The following is a 14,489-nucleotide window of genomic DNA, read 5'->3' as shown; positions in this document are numbered from 1 at the left end:
TCTGCTTTGAGGCAGTCTCAGCTATGAAGGTAAATATTAACAAAAGTGAGATTTTGGGGGCGGGCTTATCGAAAGAGGACGTTCAGAAGTATGCGGCTTTATTCAGATGTAGGGAGGAATCCTTTCCGACCTCTTATCTTGGTCTTCTGTTCTGTATTGGACGGCCGAGGAAGCATATGTGGGACAAAGATATCGAACGTTTTGAGTGGAAGCTAACAACTTGGAAAACGAGGTACCTATCCATGGGCAGTAAAATCACGCTCATAAAAGCAACAATGTCGAATCTTCTAGTTTACTTCATGTCATTATTCAAATGTTCAAGATCTGTTTTGGCAAAAATGGAAAAGTTAAGGTGGGACTTCTTATGGAAAGTGGGAGCAAGGATTAGAAAGTTGGAGGACATGAATCTAGCACTTTTAGGAAAATGGGTTTGGAGATTTGGGGTAGAATAGGGTTCTTGATGGCAAGAGGCGATTGTGAGAAAATACGGAGTGGAAGAGAGGGGGTGGTGGGTCAAATCTTATTCTTTGTACCAAGCTTCTTACACATGGAGGTTAATAGCATCATTGAAACATAGGATGTGGGAAGGAATAGTGTTTCGGTTGGGTGATGGGAAAAAATATTAGTTTCTAGGAGGATAAACGGGTAGGAGACGATAAGTTGAGTGTATTATTTCCAAGATTAGCAGGGATATCAAGGGATGTAGATTTGAAGGTGGCAAGTTGCTTCTCTAAGAGGGGTGAGGAAATGACTTGTGCTCCTCCATGTAGAAGGAATCTAGGGGATCTTGAGGTTGTAAAATTTTGTGCTCATCTCTAGCTGCTAGACAAGGAGCCTCTAGTGTTAGTGAACGTGGACTCACTCACAATGTTTTAAATATTGATGATATTGGCCGATATATCTTGTATCCCACCTGTGCAATACGAAACACACAGGTAGTGCCGATATACCCCACATGTTTGATTCGGTTAGCATTTTCAATTTTTGATCCATTTTTTTTTTTTGAAATTATGTTAAATCAGTGTTAAATAGTTACAAATCCATTGGTTCTTCATGTTTTGCATGAAAATTATGGAGTTGGAGCTTTGATTTCGATATCCATTGGTTCTTCACATTCTCTCTGTTTTTTTTTTTTTTTTCAAAATTTTCCTTCAACCATTTGTCAATTGTGACTAATTTCGAAGTATTTAGGAGTATTTGATGAAATTATTATGACATAAACTCTAATTTCGAAATTTGAGTATAGGTGGTTTGATTTGGAGAAAATTTGAAATTTCTCCATTTTCTCCCAAATTGCTTGCAATGTTGCATTCCAAACATGAAATCAAGCATGTATGAGGGCTAGCCCTAATGATTTGTTAAGTCCTTGTCAATTTTAGAAAAATAAAAATCATTTTTTAATTAAAAAAATATTAAAATATTATTATTTTTTTAAAGTTTCCTTCAACTACCTGTCAATTGAGGCAAATTTCGAAGTACTTAGGAGTGTTTGATGAAATAATCATCACATACACTCTAAATGTTATGCATTCAATTTGAATATGGATGCATTAGTTCAGTCAAACAATGCATAGCTTAGGACCCTACATGATGGAAACCTATTATGTGCACTTCCTTTTTGAGATGTTATGATTCAGAAGTATGTATTAAGGTCTTTTTTAACAATCCCCGAGCTTTCATTGAAAAATTCAACAATTTCCCCAATGCTTCACCATGTTTTTCAAAAAGTGCGATAAATTACCTGATACAAACGATATATCTTGTGCGATAACTGATACATATCTATATCCCAAGGATGCTATATATAACATGATACTGATATTTCGAACACTGCTCACTCATATGGCTTAAAGAAAAATCTGGCAAGTTTTCAGTGAGGTCTTTCTACAGAATGCTAAATGGGAATGATGATTGCAAAGAATTTTGCCTGACAACGTTTATATGGCACTACGGAGCTCCGATGAAGGTGGCGGTATTTGCTTGGTGAGTTGGCAGAAAAAAGGTGCTGACCTTAGATAATCTCCGTAGAAGGAAGATGATACTTTCGAATGTTTGTCTGACGTGTTACCAATGCGAGGAAACAATAGACCATCTCTTCATTCATTGTACTTTCGCAAGAGGTCTGTGGAATAATTTCTTCCAACTTTTTTGGGGTGTTATGGGTGGTGCCGAATTCAATCGAAGACTTTCTTTTAGCATGGCACAGTGGGGGATCAGGAAATGGGGGAGGAGTATTTGGCGGTTGAGCATGTTGGCTGGACTCTGGGCTTTATGGCTAGGAAGGAATGACAGATGCTTTAGGAACCAAAGTGGGTCACCCTCAGCTGTGTTTAGAAGGGCAAAATTTCTTGTTATGGAATGGGCTAAGGCTGTAAAATTGGTGTATCTGTTCCCAGATTGCTGGCGATCCCTGTAGTTCTGTTCTGTAGTTTTGTATATGGTGGCTTCGGGCTTTTATTAATAATATTATCAATGTAAAAATAATAATTTACTTTGAGATTTTATAGAACTGCCTGTTAGCTACAATCAATTCGCTTCTGCCTGCCAACTGCTGTTTGAGAATTGATCTGTCTTTCGGTTATTTGACCTAAAACCATTGTAGGTTGGCTCTAAACATTTTTTGATTTAATCCATTCAAAATATTTTATTGAAGAGTTCAAACCGATAGCCGACCCAATTAGCTGGGATGAGGCTTATATCAATTCCTTAAAAGAATGCATAAAGAATTCTCATATTTGTTTTCAGCCTCTTGAATGACGGATATCATACACACTTTGGGAAGTGAGCCATGTAGTAGAGTGGCTTGCATTAAGAAGATCATATGACTTGTTCATTGCGATTAAGCTAGATCTTTTTGCTATGTTCTTGTAAATATATTAGAGTAGGATAATCAAGGTAAAAAGTCAAGAAAACAGGGTTTTATGGTTAAATCATGTGAAGGTCTCTTCTGAGTAAGCGGAGCATACCCAGTACCCTGTCGGCTGCCTCTCCTTCATACAGGGTAGTGCTCAGTGTCGCTCATGTATCTTGTGTGGGCTCTTAGTTCATCTCCCTTTTTAAAGTAATAGGCCCTAACATCCTACGAGGGCTTCATTCCCTTCGCTCCCAGCCTACTAGCAGCCTCCATGGAATGGCCTGACTGAGATCCCCGAATGGCATGATGGCAGTTAGTTTCCCAAGAGAATTTAGAGGACACCCACCCAATAGAATTTAGTGAGACAAATCCAAGGACATAGTCCATTAAATATAACACATCAAGATAAGTGTACATAAATGAAACATATTGGCGAAGCAAATCCCCCAAGAGAATTTAGTGAAACAAGTCGAAGGAAATAATCCATTAAATACAACACATCAAGAAAAGTGTACATAAATGAAACTCATCGGCAAAGCAAATCCAAGCATAGTCCACTTAATACAATACTCAATCAAGAGAAGTGAACATAAAGAAAACTCATCAGCAAAGAAGAGATGATAACAACACATTAGAGAGAAGTCACCTCGTAGGTCCGCCGTGGTACTGATGTTAGAAAAGATCTTATAAGATCCAAGTAGAGTGGAAACTGTGCTGCTGCGAAAAACGTTACAGGTAAGCATGTGATCCCATATACAGGAAAGGCTGCATACTTTAGTCGATCTTTGAGGACAAAGAAATGGCCAGCACAAAAGGAAACCAAAATGGAAGCAATTGAGACAAAGAGAGAAGTTAGGCCTAGAATCAACTTCGCTGGTAGGTTTCTACGAAAATCGGCTTCTTGGTAGCGAGAAGTAAGGATGGCAAGGAACATGGTTAGGGATGTTACAGAGGAGCATAGTGCGATAAGTGATGTGATGGCAAAGACCTCAAATGCTGGCCTGCCTTCAAGTGTTGGGGTTCCTGTTGATTCATTAATGCCTCCTGGAACTGCCGTGGCAGTGGCAAAAGCAACCGTTGCAATAAGCGCCGCGACGACTGAGCATGATTGGGATGTGTTGGTTAGCCATGCACCACCATCTTTAACCAATTCTTTGTGCGTTTCGGTAAACACCTCCTTGGATGTCTGGCCTTTGTTATTGAGGCGTGTAAAGAAATGGCGGGGCATAGATTCCTTCACAAACTGTTCATTTGGTGGGACATTAGATGCAAAAGATAGTCATCAATGACAAAAAATGTTAAATAAATGAAACACATTTATTATTCTGATGGTTTACTTCAACCCTCTCAAGTCGTACACCTTAATGTAATACTTCAAAATTTTACTAATTGGGGTTTTGATAGAATGTATAGTGCTGGGCCCCACTTTGCAGCTACCATGAGGGGCCTGGTTACCACCTCCTGATGGCATGCATGTAATAGATCCGGGCCATTCATCAGGCAGTATTCAGTGGGAAACTGAAAGTAATGGTAGACACTCATCAAGCGAGCCACCCATGCATTTTCCTAACCGGCTATTTGTCACATTCAAGTGTGTTCTCCGTGATCAGAGGATTGGTATTATATGTTGGACCAGGGTATGTTCAGTGTACGCTACCTGATGAATGGCCCGGATCTCTTGCATTTGTGCCACCAGATGGTGGGAACCTAGCCTCACATTCTGTCAAAACCCTACTAGTTGACGAGTATGTCATACCAACCCCACAAGCACATCGTCGATAGAACTCGATGCCAGACGTGGATCATCACACAGTGATGGCACACCCTTACACATGATGTACTAGCAGGGCATCAAAGATACAGTGTAGTCATCGATTCTCCTGAGAGGCACAAGTACTGCGAGTAAACATATTAATGACGAGGAACACATTTTTGCTTTGCTATGCTACTAACACTTGAATTTGTTGTGCTATTCTGCCCGCACATGCACACACTTACACACATGCATGCATGTACATGCACACACACAAATAGAGAGTTTCGCCAATCCACTCAACACAATTCCCAGAGATTTTAAATGATACATTGGACAGCTATCAATCTAGATCCATTCATCCGATACCACTGTTTGGAAGGCCATGATGCAGAAATCACATAGGTCGATCCTAACTCTCTGATCATTGACCATTTTGTTGTAGCTTCCATTTTTATGAGCATTAGACAAAATGTTTAGCATCATCTAACTAATGTGCTTGAATCATAACCAACTCATGGTTGGGTCTAGAAGTTTCAAGATGATGATTGGAACACCCTTTTTTCTCTACTCAGCTTTGAGTAGCCATTTTTCATTTTATTGATTGGATGGTTCATGAACTGCCAATAGTGGTATGGAGTGAATGGACATTCCAAATCAATGATTGACTGTTCAATGTGTCATTTATAAGCTCTGCGGAAAACAGTAACCTCCCCATGATAGTTAGGACATCAACATTTCCTGGGGGCATGCATGTAGCAACCTCACTAGAGCTATTAAATGACACATGGGGTGATCAATCATCCATCCAGATTAACCATTCAGGCCATGGTGCAAAAATCACAATGATTGAATGATCTTAACCGTTTGATTAATAGTATGAAAAGTGGACAGTTAAGATCAAGCAGAGATACGATAGGTCAAATCATCATCTTGAAACATCCATGCAATAGGCTCACCTTGGATTGCTTATGACTTGTGACTTCAAAGAAGCACTTTGGTTCAGTTATGGTAACTGTCCAATGTATTTCTTTTGTAAAATATAAAATGGTATAAGAAAATGACTTGTAAAAATCGAATGGTATGACAAAATGGTCAACACTCAAAAGGGTTAGGATCATCCGATTGACCAGATTTTTGCATTATGGCCTGCCCCTAATGATAAATGAATGGATAGTTTGGATCAATGGTTGGCCATCCCACCTAACAATTAAAAGATTCCAGGATGCTGCTAATGTCTCATGAAGTTGGGACATTAGCATTTCCACACACACGCACACACAATATATGTATCTATTTATGTTCATATGCATGTTATGTATGTGCACACACTTTGATAGCTAGATAGCTAGAGAGACTAATGCACCCACCTATGGGTTCATCCTCAACTTCAAGAGACACCTAATAGTTTACACTTGTTTAATGCAAGTATGCAACCCATCAAGCTTAAAGAATAATGGTAACAACAATAACAATAATAGTAAATGGTTATTTTCTTAGTTTTCAAATATTTTAGAAATCATTGATGAGGGAGAGAGAAAGTGAGTTGTTGCACCTTGTACCACTTTATCTCCCACTGCATTTGTAGAGCTGCACCAGGGATGAGCCAGGGCTTATTCTGACCTAGCATTGCTGCTAGGTGTAAGGCACTGTTCCCTTCATTATCCATTTTCTGAAAGATACTCTCATACGAAGCATATTTCTGCACCAAGAACTTGTACACATGGGGCTGCCTATTCTCCACTGCCAAGAGCACTGTGTTCTTACCATCCTTATCTTCGTCTCGAACTGCCACAGGGAATTTTTCTAGTATTTCCTCTACCATCTCCTTCACTCCCTTCTTTGCCGCCACTAAGATTGGAGTCTCCTTCCCTGTCAACATATTTGGAAAATTGTTGTAATGGCACTTTGGTCATTTGTCATACGAGGACATATCCAAAATAAAGCTTTATATGTACAAAAAGGGTATAAAGCACACATCAACCATTGAATCTCAATCATACTGTGTATGCCTTAGCTGCTCCACATGGGTGTTTTGGGTATTTAAAATTTGTTGGTGCAATTAGCCCGTGCGTGTAGCCCGCAATCCACCATCGCAAGTCAAATGATACAGAAATTATCTGCAATAATATCGATTTTTCGCTGACAACACGAACACTAGTTACAGCAAAATCACTGTGGGGCCCACTAACCATTCCATTTATATTTACGTAGCCATTTATAGCAGTTGACTTTGATGTACTTAGATGGAGTTCGACTGACTTCGACGCATTTTGATAGACTTTGACTCTCTTTAATATACTTGAACGAGCTTTGGTGGACTTCAACAGACTTCGGCATACTTTTACGGACTTCGACAGACTTTTGCTTGACTTCGACTGATTTTGGTGTCTTCGATGCTTCGAAGTCAGTTGACGTGCACTGAAGTCCTTTGATGTCTATTGAAGTCTTTCGAAGTCCATTGAAAGTGTGTCAAAGTTTGTCAAAGCATATCAAAGTTGTTTGAAGCCCATTGAAGTTTATTAATATCCATTGAATTGTGTCAAAGTCCATAGAAGTCTGCTAAAGTTTGTCAAAGTAGTCAAAGTGCGTTGAGTCCATGTAAGTCTAATTAGGTTGATATTGAATTTAAACGGCTTAATTAGGCCCATATGGAAAAAGAACAGTTTTTATATGCCAACCTTATAGTAGAACGGTCTGATTATGCAAATTTTAAGGAAGAATGGTATAATTCCACTGATATTGGATTTGGACAGTCCAAAAGGATTGGTATTGCAGTTGGACTATACGTTTAGGGGTGTCCCACGAGAGTGTTGGAGTGGTTTATCTAGTGTCCATTTATTTAGGTGGGGTGCATGTTGTTGAGTCTCTATCCATCATGTACAACAAGTGTTTTCCTTAGCTCCCAATCTAATTACTTATCACAAGCATCAATCTAATTGATACATTCATCTTTAATATTAGCCTAATCAGAGCATTTATCTTCAATATTGGCCTAATTGGACTGTCGGTCTTCATTATGAGTCTATTTAGACTCATCATCTTCAATATGAGTAGAATCAAACCTTTAGTCGTTTACATCAGCCTCATCTAACTACGTCTTAAATATCGACTAAATCCAACCCTTCAACTTCAATGTTAGCCTAATCAATGTGTTCATCTTCAATATCACTCCAATTAAACGGAATTAGTTGGACTTTGACAGGATTTATACCCACTTAAATGGAATTCAACGGACTTTGACACACTTTGATAAACTTCAATAGACTGATAATCTTCAATAAACTTTGACAGATTTTGATGCTCCCGAGTTCATTGAAGTTTGTCGAAGTTCATCAAAATCTATCGAAGTATGCCGAAGTCTGTCTATGACCATCAAAGTTCATTAAAGTATGCCAGAGTCCATTGAAGTGTGTCAAAGTCTGTTAAACTCCATCGAAGTGGGTTAATGTTTTTTATAGTATGTTGAAGTCTGCCTAAGTTTGTCAGAACTGTGACGAAGCACATCGAAATCTGTTGTACGTTGTCCAAGTCCATCTAAGTTCAACCTATTAGGTAATTATTGAATATGATTATATGAATGACACAAATAGGTTGATATGGAAGAAGAGCAATTTGATTAGGTTGAAATTTAAGAAGAATGATCAGATTAGGCAAATATTGAAGATGCACGGTGTAGTTTCATTGATATTGAAGATGAACGGTCAAATTGGACCAATAACGAAGATCAATAGTCCATCTAGGAGAATGCCAAAGATGAAAAGTCATGATTATTGTCAATTAGATATCAATAATCCACCAATCAAGCTATCATTTTATCATAATTGTTTTTAACAAAACATTTGAATTGCGGCTCACTATGTGAATGTTTACATTGAGTTATACATAATCCATGTCTACAATTTTTGAGCGCATGTATATCATGCATAGTGTTTTTATAGATCATGGAGCATTTCCATAGAATGTTAAAAGCAAATAAGTGATGCTAAGGAAGTAGATTTTGACTTTTTTGATTGGACCTTTTTACCCCTCTTGGTACCTACAAAGCTTTGTATTGGATCTGATCCCTTGTCCTATTGTCAATGTACTATCTATACTAGGAAGATGATGTTGTGCACTGTGCATGTAGTGATCAGCAAACCCCAATCAGACATATCCTAAGCCATTCAATGATGCCTCACCGAGGTTCAACTCTCTTCAGGGGACCAAACCCAGGTCATGCCTTAGGATCGTATTCCCTTTAACCAACTCCTACCGGAGGTGTGTTGTGCCAATATATGTAAGTTCCTCAAATAAATGACCAAGCAACTGTTAAATGTGATTTGGACAAAACACCTCATTTCAATTTCATTCCCTAAAATGTTGGGAGATCCTCTTTTGGCAATCTATTGTCTTTAGAAGGAGTCTAAACCCCCTTTACTTTCATGGCTATAGAGGTATAGTCCCTTTACGTGGGATCAAATGTGGGTCTTATTCCCACATCCATAGGGAGAAAAATTATGGGGTGGACAAATTAGCAAATTTTGGTGCTATTTGTTATGGTTTTATTACTTGGGATCATATGCCAAGTCATGGTCTGTTGTTTTTTTTTTTTTTTCCTCCATTCCCTTTAATACAATTTTCAAGTGGTCAAAAGAAAGAAAAGCCTTGCTATTCTATAGTATGCATCTAATGGTTAAGTACACGTACCAAAACGCATTTGCTAACCTACATATAAATCAATTTACTTTACCTCCATCATCTTCATTCTCCTTCATCATTTCCATTATAAGCTTGTACATGTGTGGTTGTGTATCCTCCATTTTCATGACCACTGTATTCTTGCCATAACGTCTTAGTTCGTCATCTGTTGTTGGGAAGATGTTCAGAATTTTCTGTAGAATTTCTCCCATCTTTTCTGCAAAGAGTTGAAAGAAAGAGACAAAAAAAGACTAAGAATTATGCTTTAATACCATGAAGTTTCCCTTTTCTTTCTTATTCTCTTGAAAAAGTTTACTACATCTTCTCTCTTGAAATGGCAGAGATAAAATTATAGTTAGTGTGTTCTTGACTTTCTTCAATTAGTGATCCAATATAAACTTTGAGGAGTGAGTGATCCCTTCACATTCGTTTAGATTATAAAAAAAAAAAAAAAAAGAGCTCATGTGGAAGGCAGCTCATGTACATGCCACGCATGTCCTGATGGCACAAGGTGAGAGATCCAATTCATCCATCAGTAGAGGTGTACATGAACCGAGCTAGCTCAGTTAGCTCGCTCGACTCGACTCGAAAAAGCTCGATTCAACTAGGTTCGAAGCTGAGTTCGACCGAGTCCAGCTGATTTTTTTAGCTCGAAAATGAGTTCGAGCCAAGTTCGAGCTAGCCCCAGCTCGACTTGACTCGGATCGAACCCAGCTCGAATTGAAATCGGATCGAACAAGTTCGGTGATTCGGTTACTTAGATATTGATGTTGCTCACCAAGTGTTTGATGAAATGACTCAAAGAAGTGTGGCTGGTGGCAAGGAAGGTATGTATATGAAACCAACACCCTTTTTTTCTTGATTTTTATGTTGCTTAGAAGGTGCCTAGAAGGTGCTTAGAAGGTGTTTGATAAAATACATGTAAAACCATTGCTGTTGTCTCAAATACAGTGAGATTTTGAAGGTGCAGTCCAGGTGTTTGTGAAAATGCTGCAATGGAGAACTCGGCTTGATCTTGGCTCGAACTCAGCTCGAACTGGCCCGAGCTGCTAACCGAACTGAGCTGAGCTGGCCAGTCAGGCTCGAGGATCGAGCCGAGCCAAGTTCAAGCTGAGGTTAGCTAGTGGCCAAGCCGAGTCGAGCTGAGGCCAGCTCGACTCGGTTTGACTCGATGTAGACCCCTATCCATTAGAGGATACCACTATGTAGATGCCTTAGCTCAAGAATCATGCCAATCCACTAGTCAGGTGGGCCACACCTAACAAAACAACTTTACGGCTATGAAAAGCTTGCCCAAAGGTTTTTAACCAGTCATGTTTCTAATACCGTGGCTCATCTGCTAAATGGATCACCTTTATTTTTGGGCAGGAATGTGTACACAGTGAGACCACTTGATGGATGGCTTGGATATTGTACTGGTCTACCACTCCAGCACATGGGGTGGGTTGTACACGAGCTGCATCGTAGACACGTGTGGGCTTATAGAAGCTCCATAACAAATACAATGATTTATAACATGTACCTATTTATTTAGGAACATGAGATAACATTCAACGAACCCAGAAAAAAGGGGGAAGGAGGTTGTTGCCATTGTTGCGTTTCATGGGTGGTTTTAAACAAGTCAGAGTCATCTTGGTAGATCTTTTCATAATTTACTAACATAGCAGGAGTGTGGAGAAAACTAATAATGTAAAACAATTGAGATTACTTTTTGTTTATACTTTTTATTTTAGAAGCAACCTTAACTAATGGCATTTATAAGAGTATTTTTGTGGAAGATGCACTATGCCTCTTTTATAGGTAAATTCATATAGTGCATATTGACAATAAAATGAACACAATGACATTAACTTGTTTGTTCTGTAGATTCAAACTCATCATTATGTTACATCCAAAATTTAATGTAGTGTTAAATAAACAAAATGTCTTCTGTGTAGCATTTATGTATAAGAATTGTATCAATCATTTATATGATATTAAAATCATTTTTGGGATTGAATTTATTATTCAAAGGAACACTAAGTTGTTGTTGTCATCATCATCACCAAAATCATCTTACCCTCTCTCCCAACAATTTGGTGTTGCGACTTTAATATTATATAGAAAAATGTTTTATGATTGGCTTCCCTCCGAGCATCAACCTTTCTCTTTATCGGGGCTTGTCAACCAACCATGGAAGAGGTTCACTTTGACAATGCTCACATTCCAACATGTTCTCACCCAATCCTAACCCTCAAGCCAACCAATCCACACACACCCCTAACGGCAAGCAAGCAAAGATGGGTCATGGAGGGGCAATTGTCATACATATAGCTGACCATAAGGCACACAAGCATGGAGTTCCATTGCATCAGGTGGTAAATATGTGTAAGTAGGCACCACGAAAAAATAAATTCGACAATAAAAATGGTAAAAATTATGATCGAAGAAATATAATTCATGACCAATCAGCACTATATGTGATGTATTATTGATTCATGAAAATAAAAATAATCAAAACTTAAGAAGAATCTTATAATTTATACTACCTTATGAAGATTTCCTTTTGCTCTTTCTCTATTTTAAATAATTTATTGTTTTTCATTTTTGGTTTTTCTCACTATTGCTTTTCTACTTCACTAATCTCCCTTAGTTTATTGCAAAACATACACAGTTGACTACAACACTAGCTTCTAGGCAACCTAACTCGGACAATTGGACAATCTTATTGACCAATCTGGAATTTTCATTAGTTCAGCATCCATTAATGGGGCACCATGCAAAAATCACGTCAATCCAACCATTCTAACCCTATGATCAATAGTTGATAAAATGGACAGTCAAGATCGTTTATTTAAAATAAGTCCTATACTCCAGTGAACAATTTGAACTATTTATTGAAAGGGCTTATCATGGATCAGCTATGTTTCTAAAGAATCACTTTTATTATAACGTGGCCATCCATGGGTTGGAAAATGGAAGGTTATAAAAAAGAAGGCTGACTTATGGATGGATTGGATCATCCTATCAGTTGGTGTTTGAATTGTAGACCATGAAATGTATGTTGGACCTAGTGGATAGTCTGGATTAGTTGATTTGGACTATCTAGGTGTCTTGGTGGGCCATCTACATTCTACACCACTAATAGTATAGTCAACAAATCATAATTATTTCCGAATATCTATATAGGGTAATGATCATGTAGCGGCGTTTATACACACACACACGTATGCATATGCGTGCATTGATGCTTGCACAAGCATGCACACACGCATGCACATACACCACGCACATGTACACATGACCACACACACCCACACAGTACATGCATATGCACACACACGCACAATGTAACAAATATCAATGAGATTTTGAAAATTTCGCGATAATATCATAAATCGCGGTTATTGTGAGATTTCAAAATATCGACAAATCTTAAAAATCACTACTTAATTGTGATATCGTTTCGATTTTAACGTAAAAAACAATACAAATTTTAAGGAAATTGTTATATATATTTATATTTTTAATTTATTTATTAATTAAAATGAATCTTTTTAAATTATTTTCTGTGAGATTTTTTTCATGATAATATCCTGAGAAAAACCTCAAAATTTGGAAGTCTCCCAAGAAATTGCTGAGAATGAGGTTTGTCACTATTTACACACGTACACACGCCACACCCACATGCATACAGCAGACACACATATCCCCAAGGGGTGTGTCCATTAGGACACTCAATCCATTGGGATGCCCTTCTATATTAGGCCATGAGACCGAAAATCAGCCCGAATAGAAACATAGGTGAACCACACCACATGGAACAATTGAGACTGAGCTATTGCAAGGTCCACATGATGTGTTCATAAGATCCAACCCATCCTCTGTCTCTATTTTTTAGGGCCTGTTTGGTTCCTTGAAATACCATGGTAATGTGGTGTAAAACTCACATCATTACCCCTTGTTACTAATTGGATAAAACCAGCTGTCAAATCATAGTAATCTGTTGGAACTGCTGCCGACTTGGATGGGCAGAGGTGTGGTGACGTGGCTTAGTTTCGTGGGCCCCAACATGATGTATGTGTTATATCCACACCGTCCATCCATCTTGCAAGATCATTTTTTGAAAAAACAAAAAATGAGGCACATCCAAAGTGGAAATTGACCACACCATAGAAAGCATTGGGGAATTGGGGATTGAACGCCTGCCATTGAAAACTTCCTGCGGTTCACAGAAATGTTGGATGAAGCTGATATTTGTGTTTTCCCTTCATCTAGGTATGTGTGATCTCATGAACCAGTTGGATGGCAAATAAACACCCTGGTAGGCTATAAGAAGGTTTCAACGGTGAACGTCATTGTCCCACTACTTTCTGTGGTGTAGTTGACCTAAGTTTTGGATCTTTCTCATTTTTGGGCTTAGGCCCTAAAATGATATTGCAAAATGGATGGATAGTGTGGATATAACACATATTGGGCAAGTTGTATTCACATGTATCTAATCACGGTGAGTACTTTACATGCATATACAAGATCAAATTTAAAGTTGTGAGAGTGGTATTACATATAACTTTACTTCGGACTACTGTGGTAGTGATAATCATTACCCATTTACATAATATTACATCACATTAGTGATGTAAGTGCTAAAACAAACAAGCCCTTAGAAACATAAGATCCACCCCATCCATTGGTGGTGCCCTTTGATGCTAGGCCATGGAGCAAAAATCAGCCTGAACGGAAACTTAGGTGGGCCAGACCATAGGAAACAGTTGCAAGGGAATACACCATTTAGGTGGGCCCACCATGTTGTGTACATGTCATCTAAAATATAAGCCATTCCAAAACTCAGGTGGGCCACACCATGTGAATATAGAGGTTTCAGGCATGATTTGACATTGTTTCCTATGGTGTGGTCCACCTGATTTTTGGGTTCTACAATGAAGATGAAGGGGCTAACATGATGGATGGAGTGGATCGGATGCACAATTCATGTGGTCCACACAATAGTCCGCTACATGGTGGCGTTACCATGTCAATGCAAGTTGCACATTCCTTTTAATAAGGTGTCACTCCCACTTCGAATCGTTCTCCTGCTCCCGCTTCCTAGCCTTTTGTACTTGCTAATGCGTTGAAACAAGCACTTCCCTGCCCCCACACCCGAATCTATTGCCACTTGGGTTCATGCTTCATGCAATTATAAGCGTACCTCATATATATCAT

At 38.6% G+C, this 14,489-nt stretch overlaps 1 protein-coding gene across 1 annotated transcript in view; it reads right to left on the bottom strand.

Annotated features, from left to right (window-relative positions):
- Positions 1–3,283: 3,283 nt before the first annotated feature.
- Positions 3,284–14,489, bottom strand: part of LOC131232462 (uncharacterized) — a 31,792-nt gene continuing 20,586 nt past the window's right edge. Inside the window, exons 7-9 of the mRNA XM_058228697.1 lie at positions 9,340–9,504; positions 6,163–6,479; positions 3,284–4,097 (exon numbers count right to left, since the gene is read on the bottom strand). Of these exons, the coding sequence (XP_058084680.1) occupies positions 3,486–4,097; positions 6,163–6,479; positions 9,340–9,504 (1,094 nt within the window). The 3' untranslated portion in view covers positions 3,284–3,485. The remainder of the gene's footprint in view (positions 4,098–6,162; positions 6,480–9,339; positions 9,505–14,489) is intronic.

This window comes from Magnolia sinica, chromosome 18 (assembly GCF_029962835.1).
Source record: "Magnolia sinica isolate HGM2019 chromosome 18, MsV1, whole genome shotgun sequence".
In the NCBI taxonomy this organism is placed as follows: Eukaryota; Viridiplantae; Streptophyta; class Magnoliopsida; order Magnoliales; family Magnoliaceae; genus Magnolia; species Magnolia sinica.
The sequence above is the reverse complement of the archived record's forward strand: the minus strand, read 5'-3'. Positions and strand labels throughout refer to the sequence as shown.